This window comes from Haplochromis burtoni, unplaced genomic scaffold (assembly GCF_018398535.1).
Source record: "Haplochromis burtoni strain Fernald_Lab_line unplaced genomic scaffold, NCSU_Asbu1 Contig_188, whole genome shotgun sequence".
NCBI classification, from domain to species: domain Eukaryota; kingdom Metazoa; phylum Chordata; class Actinopteri; order Cichliformes; family Cichlidae; genus Haplochromis; species Haplochromis burtoni.
This window is the reverse complement of record NW_024582549.1, coordinates 900,065-920,790: the sequence shown is the minus strand read 5'-3', so window position 1 is coordinate 920,790 and position 20,726 is coordinate 900,065. Positions and strand designations below refer to the sequence as shown.

At 40.5% G+C, this 20,726-nt stretch overlaps 2 protein-coding genes across 3 annotated transcripts in view; one reads left to right on the top strand and one right to left on the bottom strand.

The window, feature by feature from the left end:
• Window positions 1-5,489, top strand: part of zcchc14 (zinc finger, CCHC domain containing 14) — a 34,091-nt gene extending 28,602 nt beyond the window's left edge. For both annotated transcript variants that reach the window (XM_042225903.1, XM_005935022.2), the window contains one exon: window positions 564-5,489. In XM_042225903.1, the coding sequence (XP_042081837.1) occupies window positions 564-619 (56 nt within the window). In that variant the 3' untranslated portion in view covers window positions 620-5,489. The remainder of the gene's footprint in view (window positions 1-563) is intronic.
• map1lc3b (microtubule-associated protein 1 light chain 3 beta) lies at window positions 4,894-16,226 on the bottom strand. Its single transcript, XM_005935021.3, has 4 exons — window positions 15,959-16,226; window positions 12,731-12,786; window positions 7,239-7,345; window positions 4,894-6,590 (listed from the first exon to the last, which is right to left on the bottom strand). Exons 1-4 carry the CDS (start codon window positions 15,996-15,998, stop codon window positions 6,413-6,415), a joined length of 381 nt encoding a protein of 126 aa, XP_005935083.1. The 5' UTR covers window positions 15,999-16,226; the 3' UTR covers window positions 4,894-6,412.
• Between the last annotated feature and the right edge of the window lie 4,500 nt (window positions 16,227-20,726).

Sequence of the window (20,726 nt, the reverse complement as noted above, 5' to 3'; positions counted from 1 at the left end):
AATTGGCTTTAAGGACAGTACATTTGAGAATATAATAACTGATATTTCTACTTCATTTTGTATTTAAATATAAAATGTTTGTTTCTAACAAATTTTACTTCAGTTTTCAGTCGTTTTCTTCACACGATTTAGTTTGCAAACTGTGCCCAAATGCACAAAAGTATAACAATTATGCAGGAATTAAAATGGTGAATTTGTAAGATGAATTATAGGTATTACAAAATTTAATTTGAATGTGTAATTGGATTAACTGAAATGATGATGTGTAATATACAAAAGTAAAACTTGACCTGTTTAGTGAGATGGAGTTCTTTATTTCAGTATAATTTAATATTTCAAAACAGATTTTGATGTTACTCAAAATTAAAATCTGTTTTGAATAAATTTCTCATTCATTACTTAAAATTTTAAGAGTCTAAAAACATATTTGTGACTTCATTTACATATTTTACCCACTTCCTTCATAATGTCATGTGTCAGTTATATAATTTTGAACCCTTTGGGATGCCATAGATTGGGACATCTCCAAGGCATCACTTTAACAACTCTGCTGTGTTTCTCAGGGACATTTCGCTTGAAGTACACACCTCACTCTGACAGCAAGGACTCAGGAGACTAAGCAGCAGAGGCGGCTTTGGATTTGAACTCCAGACTAAACTGTACCTCATGGTCCTGCTGAAGCCAACAAAAAAACCCCAAAAGGGACAGGAGACAAACAGCCTGCTCCTTTAGTGCAGAGGGTTCACTGTTAGTCTGTTCAAAGACTGCTGAGTTGAATCATTGGTATTCGTTCTTTCTTTCTTTTCTTTTCTTTCTTTTTTAAGCCAAAGCTTGCAAAGAGATTAGAGGAGGAGGAAGAAGATTTTAGGCACAAGTAAAAGTGGACATTTATAAACTCTACCATGCTTGATCTCAGAGATGTAGCTCAAAGTCTTCCTCAGAGAAAACACTACAGACCGACAATCAGTCACATGATCTGAAAAGAAGCTTCCCAGTCAAATGATGGGGCATTCACCATGACAACCACAGCACTCCAGATGTGGTCTTCCAGAATACGCAGCCTCTTGCTCTAATCAAGTACCAGTGCTATCCCTCCTTTCACAGGATCTACTGGTGCACAACATCTCACAGTACCACAGCTAATCGTTTGAGTGTTGGCTCGTTGCTTCTCATGGTTGGCATGTCCACACAAAGATTCCACTTTAATCTACTATTTCTAAAACTGGCACTGTATGTTCAGGTGGTCGAAAGTTCCAAAGTTAATCCTGACCAAATCCTGAGTCACAGTATTCACATATTCACCTGGTTTTAAGCTCTGTTTGATTTCAAAACAGCCTCAATCTACCAGTTACATATTCAGAGGTTTATTCATTTGCTTTGCTTCTGGTTATCAACAAGCAGGAGTCAAATGTCTGGTTTGGTGCTTTACATCTCGTGCACCAGCCTTTATACAGGTGTGCACAGAGCTGTTGGCCACATTTAAACAGGAACACCGTATTTAAATGTGCTAACAGTTGAATGAATGAATTCTAACTGTCACACAGACTGCATGAACTGGAAACCACCTTCAGCAACTGGAGATCTAAGAGGAAAACTGGTGTCTGTTGTGCATCTTCAGCCCGAGTCTGTATGTAAAGATGGAAAATCTGATGGTTGATGTAATGTGCAACCAAAGTAACAACCAGGGGATGAACATGTGGTATTGAGTGCATGCCTTTTTCTCAGCACTGCTGGCTAAACATTATCACACAGCACTTCATCCAAGACTACCAAAATAGTTTCTTTGAAGCGTATTGTATCATGGTGATGTTTGAGTGTTCATTTTTCCATTTGCTCAGTTTGTTTTGATTTTTTAATTAGTTTCTGAGCCACCTGTTGGCCACTGTTCAGGAAATGTACACAGGAACTTTCTGCACGAATCTTCTAACACATCTTGAGGGACTTTGGCATTTTTTTCAGGAAGTTAAGTTTGTGTTAAATGGGTGATCCGAATGCTATAGCTGGTAAGCAAAGGACCCAACCAGTGTAGAAGACGGGCAGTTCAGATTCTGCTGCAGTAAAGTTGCACAATGGAGGTGGTGGTTGCTGGGCTACGTCAGAGCAGATCTAGAGGGAACAGCTTCACTTCCTGCAAACCCAGGGGAGCTAAATAGGTAAAATAATTATTTTCACCTGCTTCTATACAAAGAACAACATGCTTTATTTTAGTTTTCACAAATGCAGCATTAATAATAAGCCTGATTGAAGTAAACTGCCAGTTATGTCCTCTAGTTTTTTGTTTGTTTGTTTTTTACAACGCTGTTGTTTTTACCCATAAAATGCTAGCACTCTGCTAATGCATGCTGATTGGTTGACTGAGGACTCTCCTAAAAGAAAGTGTTGCTAAATAACTTCTTCTCCACTGCTGGCTTGCCTTAAATCAAAATGATGGACGCCAAAAAGTGTCTCAAAGTGCCGAGACCTTCCTAATGGGGAGAAAGGGATTTTACTAATAATTAAACCCATATATACAAAACAGAAAATGGAACGATATCTAAGGTTTCAAACTGTTTTATGAAAAACATGGTGGAAACATGTTTACCCCTCATATGTAACATTTTTGGGTCTGTAGGCTGCTGTGAATTCTGGACTGCCTGGAAAGCATCTTCTTTCTTCTGGTTGCTTGATGTTTAAGAGCACTGTGCTTAGACCTCAATACCATGTCTCCACCCTTGATGGGTACTGCACAGACTCTGGTTGCAGATAACATCACCATCACTCAAATTCCATGTTAGTTGGGCTTTTATGCAGTGGCATGCATTGGGGACCTGTCAGCCATTTTTATTCACTTCTTGGCGATCTGCAGCCTTTCTACCTCTGAGCATGCCAGAGGGCGAAATGACCCTCTGTGCACAAATACAGCAACGACAATCAGAAAATATCATGTGGTTTACATCAGGACGAACATTCAAAGTGCCAATTTTCTCTTTTCATAATTGTGGTGTAAGCGGGAGTTGTTCTTTTGTACTTTGTTTGTACAGGTCTAAGTATGTCGAGCATGTTGGAATTTTAAGAAAGCAATAGGAAGTGCTTCTGTGTTTGGGTCTTTGACCCGGTGGGGTTGGGCGGGTGGGAAGCTGCTGAGCTGGACCCAGAGCTGCACAGACACAAGGACAGCTGGTCCTTCAGATGAAACTCTCTTTGTACCCCTGGAGGGCACAGCACAGGGATGTGTGGGGTGTTTATTTAAAATAAGAAATCCGAACATTAAGTATGTACGCGTTTGTTTGAGGTATCGGCAATTCGCTTTCATAATGTAAAATAAATTGTTCTGTGTTTTATTCCATTAGTTACATAGATGAGGGAAATTTCTTTATATTGCTAGTTTATCCTGTCATTGTTTTATATAGATTATACCAAAGAACAGAGATGGTTTGTAGACAGAAAAAGTTCCACTTTTGTAGGTTTTACTTACTCTTTAAGGATGTTGGTAACTTGATGCATGCATGTTCCAAAATCTTTGTTTAAATATGCTTTTAAAATATTTGTGTGTTTTGAAAGTTTGGACTTAATTACCCAGGTCTTTGTTGGTAAGATTTTTTTATGGCTTAAAATTAAATAATTTTGGATTCTCCCTTTTATCACAGTGCCTGTGTGGCTTATTTATTATGGGACCGGCTGCTCCGAGAATCCTTAAAAGGTTGAAAGTGAATGTTTATGTACAATATAATGTGTAAAAAAACAAACAAAAGACGGAGCCTCAAGCTGAAAGTTTTTGTTGCCGTCATTTTAGCTTTTCGAAACATGACGATGACACAGTGGACACGCTCCACGGTAACTGGCTAAGCGACTGTCAAAGACATGCATCAGCATTTATATGCAGTCAAAGGTATGAGTCACTTTCACATCTTTTTCCATTGTCCTCTGAATATCTGCACTGGCTGTTTTTTGTTTGTTTGGGGTTTTTTTTCCTTTGGCAGTATTTAGTATTGTCTGTTCCTTGTTTTAGCAGGAAGTACAAAATCTTGTTTTTCTAGTTATTTGAAGGATTTACCTAAGCTGAATAGCATGCTGTCTAACCAGATCCTAACTCTTCACTACTTCAGTAACACTGAGGAACATTGGGAGCCAGTTTTGACCAGAATATGTCCTTCAAGGCACATATTATACAAATATGCAGGACTGCTTTCTTCCATTTGTGGAATATCTGTAAAAATTGGAAACATCCCGTCTCAGAGTGATGCTGAAAAGCTAGTTTATGCAGTTATTACTTCTAGGCTGAATTACTTTTATGCAGTTATTATCAGGATGTCCTAAAAACTCCCTGAAAGGCCTTCAGTTGATCCAAAATGCTGCAGCAAGAGTACTGACAGGGGCTAGAAAGAGAGGGCATACTTCTTCATTGGCTCCCCGTTAAATCCAAAATCAAATATAAAATGCCTCTCTTAAATAATCAGGCCCCATCTTATCTCGTAATATTGTATCACTATATTAGGGCACTTTACTCTAAGGCTTTAGGCTTATTTGTGGTTCCTATTTGTGGTATTTAAAAGTAGAATTCTCTAAGCTGCCTAACATTTGGCATTTTTGCTGTTACTGCTATGATCCTGTCTGCTCTGGTTCAATCTAATTGATTTTCAGTGTAAAGAACTCAGAGGGTTGCCCTTCAGCACTAAAACAAGCAACAGACAAGGTGATTAGTCAGTCGGGCAATCACGTATTTTATGTGCATCTTTTATACAAATAGGTGATCAGCTGTTGGACATGTAAGCATAGACGTCATTATATGGCATTCTATTGTTTAAACTACAGCATCACCTTTTAATGCTGTCTTTTCACATATGTAGCAGTAATGAAGTCAATTTAGGGTTTAATGGTCAGGAAAACAAAACAAAACACAGGAACCTTTTTTTCCCTCCTTTTATTGTTTACAAAATACCAACATAAATACATAAAGGAGGCTGTGTGATATTGCTGTATGTGGATGTGTGTGAAACAGAGGAGCAGGCGGAAAGGACAATGCACACACCCACACACACAAATGCTCCACCCCTCTGTTACAAACACACAGTAGCTTAAACTATTTGTACTGCAGACAGCGAATAGTCGCAACACATCGTACAGTCAAAAAAAACAAAGCCTATTAAATAAAGGAACCAAAAAGATAAAAATACTGTGATATAAAGCAGCTAAAACTCAAATCTGTGAAAGAGTGCCGCCCTTTAAAAACCTACTGGGCAGGTGTAAATTCCTAAATTCCCCTGCAGTGACAGTGCTTGTTGTAATTCAGTGAAGTGAAACTGAACAGCAGTGACAGCTCTGGGAAAAATCAGCCCTGTGGGTTAAAGGGAAAAAAAAACCAAATCCACAGCCAGACACGATGTTCGTGAACCTGCCTGTGTTTTGCTCTCTCCAATCATCGTTTCTGCAAAAAAAAATAAAAAAAAATATGAATTTAAAAAAAAAAAAAGGATGAGGACATGGCAAACTCCTCCCCTGTTCTGCATTTTTTTTTCCTTCCAGCAACACCATCAATCCTCCAGTCACTCGTGCAATCAGACCACGCTCCTTATAGTGTGTCCAAAAATCAACTTGGTTACACTCACATCGGAACCCCTTTTATATTCAAAGTCAACAATATCTGTACACCAACAAACGAGGCATCTTTTTTTTTTTTTTCTCTTTTCGGTGGACTACAATCATCTGTTTCAAGAGCAAAGCAGTTTCCTAACATCATACAGCGAGGATGCTTCAGACTACAAAATGCAGCAAGGTGTAAAAACGGCAAAGAAGGAAGACCGTGAAGGGAATGTGACGACACGTGACGCTTAAGGATCTTCTCTTCTTAATTTTCAAATCTCTCTGGCAAAAGAAATCCCCAAGCTTTATCTTCTAACTGCAACAGAAGGCTGGCTTTGTTCATTGTCTAATGTATATATAGAGACACAGATAAGTGGTGAGCCTCACCACCTTTTTATGTAACATCACTACCTGAAATTTATATATACATTAACATAAATACAGCCTAGGAGACGTTTAGCCACAACACTGGAAACTGAAAATGCCATCAACATGTAAATGCCAGAGGACAGGATTTATCCAGAGAGGAAAGACTCTTATTGGCCTGAGTCGGTTACATTTTAGGTGGGGATCTCTCTACCTAAACTCTGCTGTTTCTGGTCACCCCTTGCGGCTTTATGCTACAGGCTGAGAGTGGCGGCACACAGACAAATAACCAGGACCAAAATGAGCTGACAGACGATCAGATGCTGTGTTTAGATTTAGCAGTTTGTGTCTGTGTTTTAGTTCTTACAGTTAATACTCAAAAGAATGTGACAAGAGACATGAAAGGGGGGACGGGGAAACTAAAAACTACAACTGTCCAGTCGCCGGGTCCAGTGGAAGAAGAAACTGAGGGATGAAGGAAGGTTGTTCACTGGGCAGTCGTGGCAGCGCCGAAGGTTTCCTGGGAGGCGTATACCATGTAGAGGAAGCCATCTTGGTCGCGCTCTCGCTCGTACACCTCAGAGATGGCGGCCGACACAGACACCATACTGTGACCGTTAACCAGCAGGAAGAAAGCCTGGTTGGAGTTTAGCTGGAGGCGCCTCCTGGTGGGGAATGAAAGACATGACAAGAGTGAGAAAAAGGGGAGACATTAGAAGAAAGTGAGAGGGAAAAAATATCCTAAGTATAAACTATGGATAGGAGAGGAATAAAATCAAGAAGTGGAAAAGAACTTGTGAAAGGAAATGAAAGAAGGGGAAGGAGAGTGAATAAAATATGAGATTGAAAGAAAGAAAGAAAAGGAAACGTATGGGAAAAAATATGGCATCCATCTATTTATCCCTTCCTCCCTCAATCCATCCATCCATCCATCCATATGTTTGCTAGCTCAGAAAAGTGCAACAAAGGTTTGGTATATTGAGGTCATTAAAAATACAGAACATGGAATGAGTAAGTAAGAAGAATATATATGCAAATATGTTTTGTATGTAACAAATATGCAAAACAGATGAAAGAAAGAAGAAAGGAAATTTGATGCCAGGAAAAGGGATGAAGATGTTTTTAAAAAAAAAAAGGAAAAGGGAAAGCCAAAGAAAGAGGAGATGAAAGGAAATTAAAAGAAGTGAAAGTGAAGGAAAAGACAGACAAAAGAGGAGTTGGAGACATTTAAGAAAAGCAAACAAAACTGAAGAGGAGAAAATGATGAATGTAAAGGAGAGATGGTGAGGAGGGGAGAAGAGGTCAGCGTCTACCTGATGATCTTGATGAGTTCACTCATGTTGACATGGTCTGGCACCAGGAACTTGGTCTTGTCCAGTACGGGGAGCTGCTTTTCTCCTTTATATCTCTCAATGATCACCTGCAGGAGGCAAAAACTTTATCAGCAATTCATTTCTCCTCTTTTTCTTCTTTTAGCTGGTCAGCTTCCATGAATGGTGCATTTCCTGTGCCCTTTGTGTGTCTGAGACCAGTGAGATGTAATAAGGAAGCTTGAGCTGCCAATATCAGATGGAGAGGTTAAATAAAAGAACACAGCTCTCTGCCTCACAGTCGGGTCCCTGTAAATCTAAATCCACATCTACTAGATCAAGATTTGCGTTAGACTTGAAAGGGAATGCCATTGTTTTACTAAGATATGTAAGATGGGTTTCAAACCCACAGGATTAGACTCCACTTCAGAAAGAATCACAATCAGACTCTGTATTAAAGGCTGGCAAAACCCAATTTAACTCACAGTGATGTGCTGATTAAACAAAGGCTGTCAGCCTCTACTTAACGCTCTGAAGCGGCCTATAAGTTCAACGAATCAAAGCTTCTCTTAACAAAAAACAACCAATCACTGTCACTCAGGCCGCACTCACAATCTTAGTTTCCGATCACATGTTTTGTCTTAATTAGCTGTTTTAACTGATGGAGCGCAACTACAAGGGAAAACAAGAATGCAAATCCAGCCCAGTTTGGGTGACAATGATGATGAATGACTGGGTAGCTGTGGAGAACTAATATAGCAGTGGGGTTGTGTTTTTTTAGCACAACTTTCCTCGTTTGTTACGCAAATATTTAAGACACTTCTCTGTGTTTAACGTGTCTTATTCAAAATGTAGACACTGTTCTTTCTTTCTTTTTTTAGAGCCTGCCTAGCAGCAGGCATTACTCCCTCTTTCCACTTTAGGAAAGCTGCTAATTCTAACATGTCTCACTGTGAGCAGAACACAAACAATGTTCTGTTGTCGGCTGCAGGAGTGAACAAGATGTTTCATGCACTCGCGTTTCAGGAAATGAAAAACCAATATTATGGTTTTATTGTGTGTTATTGTTCAGTGTTGCTTAAATGTACCGAGGCAACACCGCACTGTCTGATGGTACATGGTTTCTAATCTTCTTGTGTCCTTTGTTGGATTCTGATTGAAACCTGGTTGAACTTCTGGTTTTTGTTACAAACCAACAGCTCTTACGAGGTTAAGGCTATACTAGAGCTTATATAGTTAAGGTTATAGTACATAACCAACTTTGCCATATTTCTCCTGGGTCAGCTAACCAATCAGAGCGAATGTATTTGCGAAGGAAAACCCTTCAAAAAGTTATGGCATTTTGTAATGATCACATTGGTACTAATGAAGCCATGCACCACAGCACTGAAGGTTTGTAGACTCTACCCCGCGGAGGCCCCTGTGACAACGCAAACATCTGATGAACTGCGACCTGACGTTACACAACATTAGCGGACTGTGTGATAGCACAGGCGTCAGCTACACAAAATTCTTGCAACTGAGTGAGTGTCCTACATGCTCGACCCACCCAGTGCAACCCACAGAAGTCCATGAGTGTGTGAGAGGCTGCCTGGGTCTGAGTGACCTACATTTTATCGTCACATGAACACAAATTGTGTGAATGCTTGCGTGCCCTTCGATAAGTTGTGAGTGTGCAGACGCTGCACTACAAGGGCACCAAGTGCAAACTGGAAAACAGTCTAATGAGAACAATTACTTGTCTGTATGCATGTCCACAAGTGAGTATAATACCAGCATGATGATCACCTGTTGACAAAGGGAAACTTCAGATTTATAGTCCAGACCACAGCACTAAGGGGTTCTAGCACTAATCCAGTGAGACCTGCTGACCCAGCGCTTCCTCAGCTTTTGCTTGGCATGCTAATGCATTTCATCTGGGCAGAAAAGCAGCGGCCTCAATAAACCTCTTCACTATTTCTGCTGAATGTGCCACAAGACAATGACAAGGCTGCTTTCACAGGCCAGTGATGTGTAGACTGACTTTACTGTTTGAATTAAGTTAAAAGGTTAGAGCAGCTGTTTAGTTCAGAAATCCTAATTTTATATTTTATTAGTAAGTACAAGATAAAGACATTCTAATATTTAAGCCTCACAGATAAGAAAATGTACTGTTTTTCTTTCTCCAGACTTTCAATATTGTCGTGTTAGGGGCTGTTTATCAAGCAATGCAAGTGAAAATGAAGCTGCAATCAGTTTTGGACATTGGAAATTGGTTTGCTGTTTTGTTTCGAAGTAATTGGTTCATATATTATTTCAGATAACAAAAGACTATTTGTCTGCTTCCACACAGACCATGAATATTTGATAATTTTTTAAAGAACATTTCATTATTATTTTTAGCCAATGTCATCCATGATTGATTTACTAGTGCACAACTTCTTCAGTCTTTAAAAGTTTACTGTGCAGCTGGCTGACTGGCCAGAGCTCATTCGGTTGCTTTCCCAGAGAGGATTTCATCCCACAGTTGAACCTGCTCCTGCTTGCACAAAGTACCTGGTAATTCAAATATTTGCACAGAAGAAACTTATAATTTAAAATTGTCTGCAGGCAGCATGTCTGTGTGGGCTCTCTAATCACTCAGGTCGTGGCAGTTTCAAGTGCTTGAAAAGATAATAAGTGGGTTCTTTATGTTTATGAAGACATTTTACAATTTTTCAATTTAATTCAACTTTATTTATTTAGCGCCAAATCACAACAGCAGTTGCCTCAAGGCGCTTTATATTGCATGGTAAAGATCCTACAATAACACAGAGGAAACCTCAGCAATCAGATAAGCTCCTATAAGCAAGCAATTGATAGTGGAAAGTAAAAACTCCCTTTTAACAGGGTGAAACCTCAACATGCGCAGGGAGGAGCAAAGTCCAAAAAGCGCCTTCAGTTCTAAAACAACCAAACCCAACAATCACTCCACAAATGCATGACACAGAGCAGGTAGGAGGCCACCTCAACAGGACAGCACTCTGCTGTACACCTGCACCTGAAAGGACACTCTTTTGAGGATCCCAAAAGTCATATCTTGGCCTGAAAAGACAGATGGGACTCAGTAGAATTCTACACTCTGTTTTCCATTTCCACACATGTTTGCACATTTCAATAAATCACTTAGGGCTGCACGATTTTGCATAAAATGAGAATCACGGGTGAGGGCCTCCAGCTCGCACTGGAACGGTTCACAGCCGAGTGTGAAGCAGCGGGAATGAGGATCAGCACCTCCAAATCTGAGGCCATGGTTCTCAGCCGGAAAAGGGTGGAGTGCCCACTCCGGGTCGGGGATGAGTTCCTGCCCCAAGTGGAGGAGTTCAAGTATCTCGGGGTCTTGTTCGCGAGTGATGGGAGAAGGGAGCCGGAGATCGACAGACGGATTGGGGCTGCAGCTGCAGTAATGCGGACGCTGCACCGGTCCGTCGTGGTGAAGAGGGAGCTGAGTGTAAAAGCGAAGCTCTCAATTTACCGGTCGATCTACGTCCCTACCCTCACCTATGGCCACGAGCTGTGGGTAGTGACCGAAAGAACGAGATCGCGGATACAAGCGGCAGAAATGAGCTTCCTCCGAAGGGTGGCTGGCCTCTCCCTTAGAGATAGGGTGAGAAGTTCGGCCATCCGGGAGGGGCTCAGAGTAGAGCAGCTGCTGCTCCACATCGAAAGGAGCCAGCTGAGGTGGTTCGGGCATCTGACAAGGATGCCCCCTGGGCGCCTCCTGGGTGAGGTGTTCCAGGCATGTCCCACCGGGAGGAGGCCCCGGGGCAGACCCAGGACACGCTGGAGAGATTATATCTCTCGGCTGGCCTGGGAACGCCTTGGTGTTCCCCCGGATAAGCTGGAGGAGGTGGCTGGGGAGAGGGAGGTCTGGGCCTCTTTGCTTAGGCTGCTGCCCCCGCGACCCGGCCCGGATAAAGCAGAAGATGGATGGATGGATGAGATGGTGGATTGCATAAATGAGAATCACGATTTTTTGGCTTAGAATTGAGATCACGATTCTCTCACGATTTTCTTTTCCATATAAATATTTATTGCACTTATTAACTGCACATCAACTTCGTAACAGTTGAACTGAACATAAAAACAATAAATAAACATAAAAACAACAAATGTCTCACGTTTTGTTGTTGCCGCAAAATGTTGTACTGCTTGAAATTCCGTCTCCACCGTTGCTCGACACTGCGTGTATAGAGCAGGTAGTGCAACAATAGAAAAATAGTTGCGGGACGGCACTGTGTAGCGTTTGTCTAGGGTGTTGATCATTTTCCTAAATCCCTCGTTTTGCACAGTGTTGATGGGAGCCATATCTTTGGTCAGGTGATAAGTATAGCCTCCGTAATTTCTTTGTGCCTGCGGGAGTTCGACGTGTATAGGGAAGCGCTGTATAAGGTTCCCGTTATTGATGTTTGGGTGGTTGACCGGGACGGATTTTCTCCTGTCACTTTCTCGTCATCCCTGACGTGCTCTCCGTTGTTTTTTCCCTGCTAATTTTAGCATCACACGGCACAGCTTCTGTATCACGTGGTATAAGGCTCCGCCCTTGTCATTTGTTGAGCAGGAAGAGTGAGCGCTTGTTTTCATGCAGATTACGTCCCGGATCAAAATGCGGTACAATCGTCGTCGTCTTTTTTTTTTTTTAAATCGTTGTCATTTGGAAATGAGATCGCACATAAGTATGAATCGAGATCGCGATTTTCTAATGATTAATCGTGCAGCCCTAAAATCACTGAACACATTTCCCTTTTCCCAGCAAAACATAAAGAAATGTGGCGAAAGAGTGATGCGAGACTACTATATCACCTGAAGTATTTAGACATGTGCTGACCCCTGTGTATTGTGAAAGCAGGACACTACTGAGTCTGACCCTAATGTGAAAGCTATTAGCAGTCTGCCTCTCCACCTCCTTCAGGCTCCACTGTGGCTGTCTGGGTGGAGTTACATTACAGTGACACAGCACATCTGCCTCTGGTCTCATACTTACTGTGACACGGCAGTTTATAACCCCGGGGAGCACACAGGAAGCGTGCACAAACACACAGACGAGAAGAGCCCTTACATGAAACGACAGGTGCAAAGCTGTGCTGATACTCTATCTCACTGATAAAATGAGCAGGTGAAACACGAGGTGTGCGTTTGTTTATTGGTGGTTGCTAAGAGGTGCTGGCCACTTACATGGTAATGCAGCTGCACCCACTTTTAACACAACATTCCAGAAAAAAACAGCTGCTACATCACAACTGCTAAAATGATAAATGCATCTCCAACAGAGTCGACTGGAAAATCCCATCGAGGAACAGAAAGCTCTTTCAGACAAAAGACCTTTAATCAGTCACTGTGAGCTACAACCAGGAAATATGCGGTAACATTTTCTACTGCGGAAAGTTCCTGTGTGCTGCTTTGCACATCACACTTGTCCACAACCACACAAACATCACTGTCAGCTTCAGACATTTTAAACATGTACTTCAACTCACAGGTATCTTGTTGGGGTGCTGTTCCCGGATCAGTCTGACATCTTCTACTCGCTGTTCTGTGGAGCAGAAAAAAGGTCAGTGGGCATCAACCGGAATGAGCTGATAAAAGACAAACACGGTCAATGACAAATAAGGCAAAAAGAAGAAAAAAGCTGGCAGCAAATCCTATCCTATTTGCATGCTGTTTGTTTTACATATCCCTATCTGCACAATAATATCTTTGGTTCTCGTATCAGGTGACTGTGACTGTTTTTACAACCTGTGGTTCAACAGGTTTGCGAGGTGATGCACATCAGACCAAACAATGTCACAGCTGTAAGTGGCTGCCTACTAATTTCTGAAACAGATTATAAAAGCGTCCCGTTAAACATTTATAACACCTGTAAGCTTTATGTACTAGACAGATCTATAGTTTAGAATATGTCTTCTCTCATTTGGTACAAGCTGTTTTAGGAATCCTTATTGGCTGTCCTAAACAAAGAGGGCAGCAGGTGGGTGCTGTTGCTGAGCATATTATCTGATACCTGCTCTTACTGACATCATACATAGCAAAGAGCAGAAAAAAAATGTCTGAAACAGAGTGCGTTTTCAGAGCACAGAGATCACTTGTACACACGTGCCTCAAAGTTGAAAGTTTAGTCACGTTCAGTATGAGCAACCACTATTTTAACAGTGCATACATGTAAGAACATAAAGAAAACCATAATAGGTCCAATTCAATTAAAAAGAAAAAGTAGGATTAGAGACATGGAGCACAGAATCACACGGGAACAAACTGCTTACTGGGGTAAAGCGCTCGAGTGAAAACAAGATGGGCTTTTCTAAAATCCACTCATGGTGCAACAGCATTGTTCTGCAGTGATTAGCAGATCATTAGGCAAAAAATTATGATCCACTTATTATCTATTCAAAGTCTGCACTGATTACTGGGATTGCAAATCTTGTGTGTGTTTCTCGGACATGTGCATTCTAGTTCCTTGGAAATCTTGGCTGAAAGCAGAACTAATAATTGGGTTTTTTCTTCACAGTGATAACCCAAAGACTGGATTGAAATTCTACTATTAATTGGTCTGTTTATTAGCAATGGTTAGCAGATATGCATGTCATTGCACTGCACCTGTACAGCTTATAGATACAGCTGCTAACCAAGCTTGTGGGCGTCAGCTGGTCATCTAATGCTTTTGACTCCAGAAAACAGGGATAAAAATTAGTCCAAAACCAACAGGTGGCAATATAATTTTTGTACACACAGTCTACAACCAGCACATATGACCAAAAATATCACCTTCTACTTGCAGCAGCACTGCACCTGAATGGAGTAGAGTAGAGACAATTAAAAAAAACCTGAAGCTTTGAGTCTCTGGTGTCCCTGTGACCCACCGCTGAAAGAAGTGGTTCTTCAGAAAACTGTGCGGCCACTGTAAGACTGTCTAACTAAATTAACTGATTAACATGCTGCGACCAAAACACAAATGTTTATTTTCATGCTAAAACTGAAAAAAAAATTCTATTATTACATTTTTCCATAACTGCGTTTCAATCAGAAACAAGGAAGTTCTGCATGCGTCAGTCTCTCATGACCAGACCAAGAAGGGTGAGAGAAAAACCAACTAAATGGGAAGCAAATGACTTTGAGGTTAAAAGGATGTGCTTTTTAAATACATCTTTGTTATGTAATATTGGGAATTCGTCAGTTACCTCAAGGGGACACTGGGAAACTCCCTTTAAGTTCCTGAGTCATTCTATGACAAGCCTAGTAACTACGTAACGGATCATTTATTTAAAAAAAAACAAAACTAAACACATGGGGCTAGATTATTCTGTCCACAGAGGACAGTAACACAAAGATTAGATAAAAGGCAACATGACTACCAGCTAGTGACCCTTATCACTGAGTAAACATTCATGTATACACACAAAACTGTTTCTGAAATGGCAATATTACAAAAATTTTCACATGACCACATTAACCAGTAGTTTTTGCACCAGACTTGTTGGACCGTCACAGCTTCATGCCAACTTTAACATCATCATATGTACACATAACACGTTTGTCAGAGCAGGCTGGAACTCACATGCGTTGTTTGTGTATATTTAGACCAATAACATGAAGCACATGTATGTTTAGTCATGCTGGGAAATATACTTCTAACGTTGAAGGCAGCAAGTACACATCTTTGTTTATTAGGTAGTAATTATGATACGGACATAAGTTAAAAAGTTATCTACTTATATAACGTCACTCTTTGGTATCATTATTATTTTATTTAAATATTAAATACATTCATCCAAATTTCATCTTTTCATTGAGATAAAAATGCTATTTTTAAATCAAATTTGAATAATTCGTATGATTTGAAAAGATGTTCAAAATTCTAGCAGCAAAACTAACTACACCAAACAAAAACTAGAACGACAACACTAAAAAAAGTTCCATATTTTTAAGTTCTGGCCATCAAGTCTGTTGAACTTAGTTTATGATTTTCATCGTTTTGTTACAAGCAGCAAACCCAATCAACAGGATAAGAATGTTAAATAATCGTTGCTTATGGAAACTCGGCAGTGAGTTTGCAGGCCTTACATTTAGCTCTGTTGGCTGGGAAACACAAGTGAAAGTATCCTCTGCATCGAGGCTATATGGCCTGTGCACCAAAACCAAAAACCAAAACAGAAAAAAGAAAAACAGGCAGAAAGAAAATAAAGAAGGACACGTAAACTCCACGTGTTCAGTTGCAGTTTTACATTTTCTCCTCTTTTAAACTCTTTTCTTTTCCTCCACAAACTGTCCCATCCCCCAATCCTGCAGCTCTCCTCTCTCTGCCCTGCGTTTCGACACCACTTTGTTTTCCTCGCACTGCTCTCGCACAAGTAAACATTACAGAGACACGAGCCAGCAGCTCACAGCCTCATCATATTCGTCTACATCTAGAGCTCAAAGTCCACGAGTGGAAGCAACTGTCTTTCATCTATAAGTTAAAAGGAGCACATGCCCAACGAGGAGGCTGATTCTGTTAATCAGCAGCAGCAGAAAGTAGAAGCAGCCTGACAAAATGTAGGCTGATACTCGGCACGGGGATAACAACTAACCCCCACCTGGCCTGTGCACGCCAACGCTGTGATTCACTTTTGGGCAGTTCAGAGGACAATTCGGGGCACAACCGAAAACCCACGACCCAAGGCGGAAAAGCAGAGCGAGACATGTTAAAATTAGGAAACTGTAAGACCTACCGAATGTCCTTCTTTGTTTGAAGGTTTTTTCTGAAGGCATGTTGCACCAAAGTCGGTCAGCTGGCAGTAGGTGAAGGCGGAGGTAGTGTCTGTTTCGAAGCAGCGATATAAAAGCTAAAAACAACGTATTAAACTATCCGTGTCCGCGGTGCTGGCAGCTTCTTGGCGACACACCAACGCATAGAGATGAGCTCCTAGCTGGTTTGATGTCGTCGCTTCCTTCCTCTGCCTCTGTTTTTGTCAGCGCGAGCTGGAGCAAGCAAAACAAACCAGTCACATGACCCATGACGTCACGCACCACCCCTCTCCTCTCCTCTGCCTCCTCTTTTTAATTTATTTTTTCTTCCCCCTAACGGCCACTGTCTCCACACGGACGATATTTAAAATTGAACCAACCTATTAAAAATACGTATGATTTAATTAAAAAAATACGCTTATTTTATCAAAAAAAAATAATTAAATGTTTAAATGTTTATGGAGAGAAAACATTGTTAAAATGGCCACAAATTTAATTTGTATCTCAACAGTTTATCTTCAGTTTCAGAAATCTGACCATTTTCGCTTTACAAAAAAATTAACATAATAATAATAATAAGAAGAAGATTTTTAACAGGGGGCAGCCCATCGGAAGAAAGCTGGATTAGGGGGCTAAAACAGCCCCATTCAGACAGTCGACGACCTTTCTTTTATATTGGGCCCTTGAGGCCAGTATAAAAGAAAAAGAATGCAAGTGTACGCTACTCCAATGGAGTATAGAGCAGGAAATGAGCAGAATAGGTCCTCTTTATCTGGTGTTAATGACCATACTCCTTGAACACTTCTGCTCTGTGAAGCATCCTTCACAATGATGCCATTCCAGTCCACACACCTCAGCAGGTCCAAATATTTACATACCAAAAGCTTGAAGTGCTGTAGAATTGACTTTTGAAGGACTTCATAACATCGTACATAAAAGCCACTGAAGTTACTGAGAGTTGTGGGGACTTCTTAAGCATGGATCTTTTTCAGCCTCAGGGAGAGGTCAAAAACATGGAACTGTATAGGAAAGCTGGATTTGATGAGTATATGGCATATAGAGGAGCAGTCTATAAAAGGAACATAGGAGAAATGAGTGGAGGTGCCCTCCTGCTTCTGGGAAGGATTTCAGTGTTGTTGTTGAGGGACTGGGGGAGTGTTGGTGGGAGGAGACGGCCATTCATGCCCTTGTAGTGCTGGAGAAAGGTATTCTAAGGAGGGACACTAGAAACCACAAGGCTGGTTCATCTTTTAACAACCCTGTTGAAAAACTGGTTTACCTGCTCCTCCTCCTTTTTTTCTCATACCAGTAATGCTTTGTCTGATCTCTTTTAAGTAGTTGATCCATAGCATTTATTTAAAAGAATTAAGGGAGCACGTGCTGATTTATAAGTGAAGTAAAATCCACATAAATTATTCAGTAATCCACAGTAATTATACAGAACACATGCAGCAAACACGAGACAAGAAAGAAAAAGAATACCTCTTTAGAAAAATCACCATAACATTAACTGATGAATCGTATGTATCCCTGCCACACGCATGCAATGTTATCATCTCAGTCAGCAGCTGCACCTCTGCAGCCTTTTCTTTGGTACTGTACACTAACAAGCATGTTGTAACTGTGGAGGAGCCAAAATAGGAGAAAGTCAAACATTAGGAATTTTTCAGAAAGTGTTAAATTTTTTGGTTCCATGTTACACAAAAGGAACGAGTGCAAACAGATGTAATGGAGTTTTTACTTATTGTAAAGACTACAAATAGATTTTCCACCACTGCTTTAATAGCCACAACATTTAGTGCCATCTTGTGGTTAAAACACATCAAATCAGCCAAATCATATGAACAACAAAATTTCCAACACATATAATACTTTATTCAGTTGTTGTAGTGATGGTGTATTATTATGTATCTGTTGTGTTATAAACCCACAGCCCCTGTAAACAGTGTGTACTAAACTGACACCATACTTCAGACTGAAGGGGCGAGCATAACCATAAAAGATTTTGAAAACTAAATATAAGGAAGAGAAAATGTGATTGCTACAGGCAAAAAAACAGATATGAAAAAAAAACAACAAAGAGACAAAACAAAATCATAAAAGCACAAAAGTAATTCAGTCAATCACTTTTCAGTTGAAAACGTCCCTAAATATATTTGACTGATGGGTTTTCCTGATGAGGCCACATGTCTGTGCCCAGGCGCCAATTACCTGATTGTCACTGTTAGTATACATTGATGCCAAACCTAACCTGGATGAAGAAGCCATTATGTTAAGGTTACATTTTCAGCCTCTAGCAGTAGGATCGTGTTTAGCTGTTTTTGTGGGTTTTATAAAAGCTGCTGCTACAATTGTGAGACGAGGACATACATGAAGATGTCAGATCCACGAAGTAACAACAGGTCATTTTGCGTGTAGTGAAGTGATTTGATAGTTAATGTTAGGAGTGCCTATAAATGCAGTGCTTGGGTAAAAGTACCCGATTACTTACCGAGGAGATCAAGAAGAAGCTGCAGGTGTTATTTTTGTCCAGCAGGTGGAGAACTCTGATCACCTGTTGCTGATTATAACGTGAAAGCGAACAGCACTGGATTCACGGATATCGACGCTCTGTATTTCCAGCTGAATCTGAAGTGAATACACTCAGTTTTCCTTTTACTGTAATAATATAAATCTTATATCGGAAGAGCCCTCCGCTACTTTTTATGCCATATTATCACAAGCATGAAGGCGTACATATTAAGAGGTTGTTTCTTATCTTTCTTTCCCAGTTCAGAGGATTACAGCTTATCCACAAAGTACCTCCCAGTACTTTATATTTTTAGGTCGACCATACTGCGAAACCTTCCCTGCGGACTTCCACCTGAAACCCCCCAACCGTTGCTCAGTCAGGTGTGTTTGTGTTATAGGGATGAAGACAAATCAGTGTTTGTGTATGTGCACGTGTTGGCACCCAACTGGGTGTGTCTGGGCCAGAAATGAAGTCAGTTAGAAATGATCTCCTACAGTCAAGCTGTGTATTTGTCTCAGCAGGGTGCCGGGCCTGAGGACTGTGTGTGAGGCATCCACCTCTCTCTGTGCACGTCAGAGACGGCTGTAGCGCATGAAGGTGTGTGTGAGCACAAATCTACAAGCCGGGGGACACCCGACCCTTCAATCAAGTATTAGCTGTCAATATTTGGACCTCCTTCTTGCTCCCCCCGCTCATTAGGTGGTGGTGGTGTGATTTCATGCTTCTCACCAGGAGGCCTTCGCAAAGTCTCAGTCTGCTGTACAGACGGATAAAGTGCTAATTTGTGTGATATGAAATGTTGACACTGTTATAGTGTTATATGTTACAAGGAGGGACAATATGAGTGTGGTCAATAACATGACAGATGAAGGATATGAAAGGTGCAAAGGCAGAGGTTGTGTGGTGGGCTCTAAACCTCATTGATTTACTATATTAATTCAGAAAGATAAGCACAGACAGTAGAGACAGCCAGTTTCAAGAAGAACTGTCGGTTCACATTATCTATCTATCTATCTATCTATCTATCTATCTATCTATCTATCTATCTATCTATCTATCTATGTATGTATGATTATTTAGAGAAACCAGAACATTGTTACCACCTTATTTGCAAGTTATAGTTCTTTAAAAGAAGGAAAACATGGCTATGTAAGAGACTAAAACAGAGTAATACAGTTGAGAAATGCAGCAGTCATCTGCAGTGTAATAAAACTGTGGCCCTTCTCTCATCATTGGGCATTCAGTCTGCTCTTTATATGTCACAGGATAATGAAATCCCCTCCTGGTAAATCTGTTCTGACCTTTTTTTCCCCACTCACCTAGTATCCATATGATTATCTGTTCTTTTCTTCACCAGCCCGCTGATGTTTTTCACCAGTCTGTAGTAAACTTGAGCCCCACGTTCAAGTGGCTGCCTCCTTTGTTTTTTGGCATTCAAGCTTTTCAGTGGAACACAGCATCAGGAAATTCTGTCCAGGTTTCAGACTGTGGACGTGGTCATTAGATATATGGTGTGTGAAACAGAACAAGAACACTTATATAAATAAAATTAAATGCAAGTTGTGTCATAATCACATCTGATGTCTAAAGTTTGAAGTTGAGCTCATTTGAGAGGCTCCATAATTAATCAAAAAGAATATTTTATTTTATATATTTGAAATTGATATCTGTCCACTAATCAATAAAAAAGTAGAGAAAATTATTCCTGAACCCATCTCAGTACTTCCAAGTTTGACCCCAAATTACAAAAATTATCTATCTATATTTATTTATTAACTTTAAAATAAATTATCCATAAGACAGAAAATATGATATTTCTTCAGCAGATCTCCAAGCCCATTAAAATATCTATCAGGTTATAGAACATACAAATAATATGAGTCCACTGCGTCCTTCACATTACAAGCTAACTCCTGATAAATTTTCACACAGTCCCTTAAATAACATGTCTAAACGTAAACTTTACAGCCTCTTGCTATTGCTAATTATTAGCCTGTCAATGTGCACCATGGTGACTTTGCTCAGAAAGGTGCAACAAACAGACTTGTACTTCACACAGTGCTGTTCATATTATAGTTATGACTCAGAAACACTAACAGACTTTGAATGTGCTCAGTAAGTACAGGGAGTGCAGAATTATTAGGCATTAGTATTTTGTCCACATCATCCTCTTCATGCATGTTGTCTTACTCCAAGCTGTATAGGCTCGAAAGCCTACTACCAATTAAGCATATTAGGTG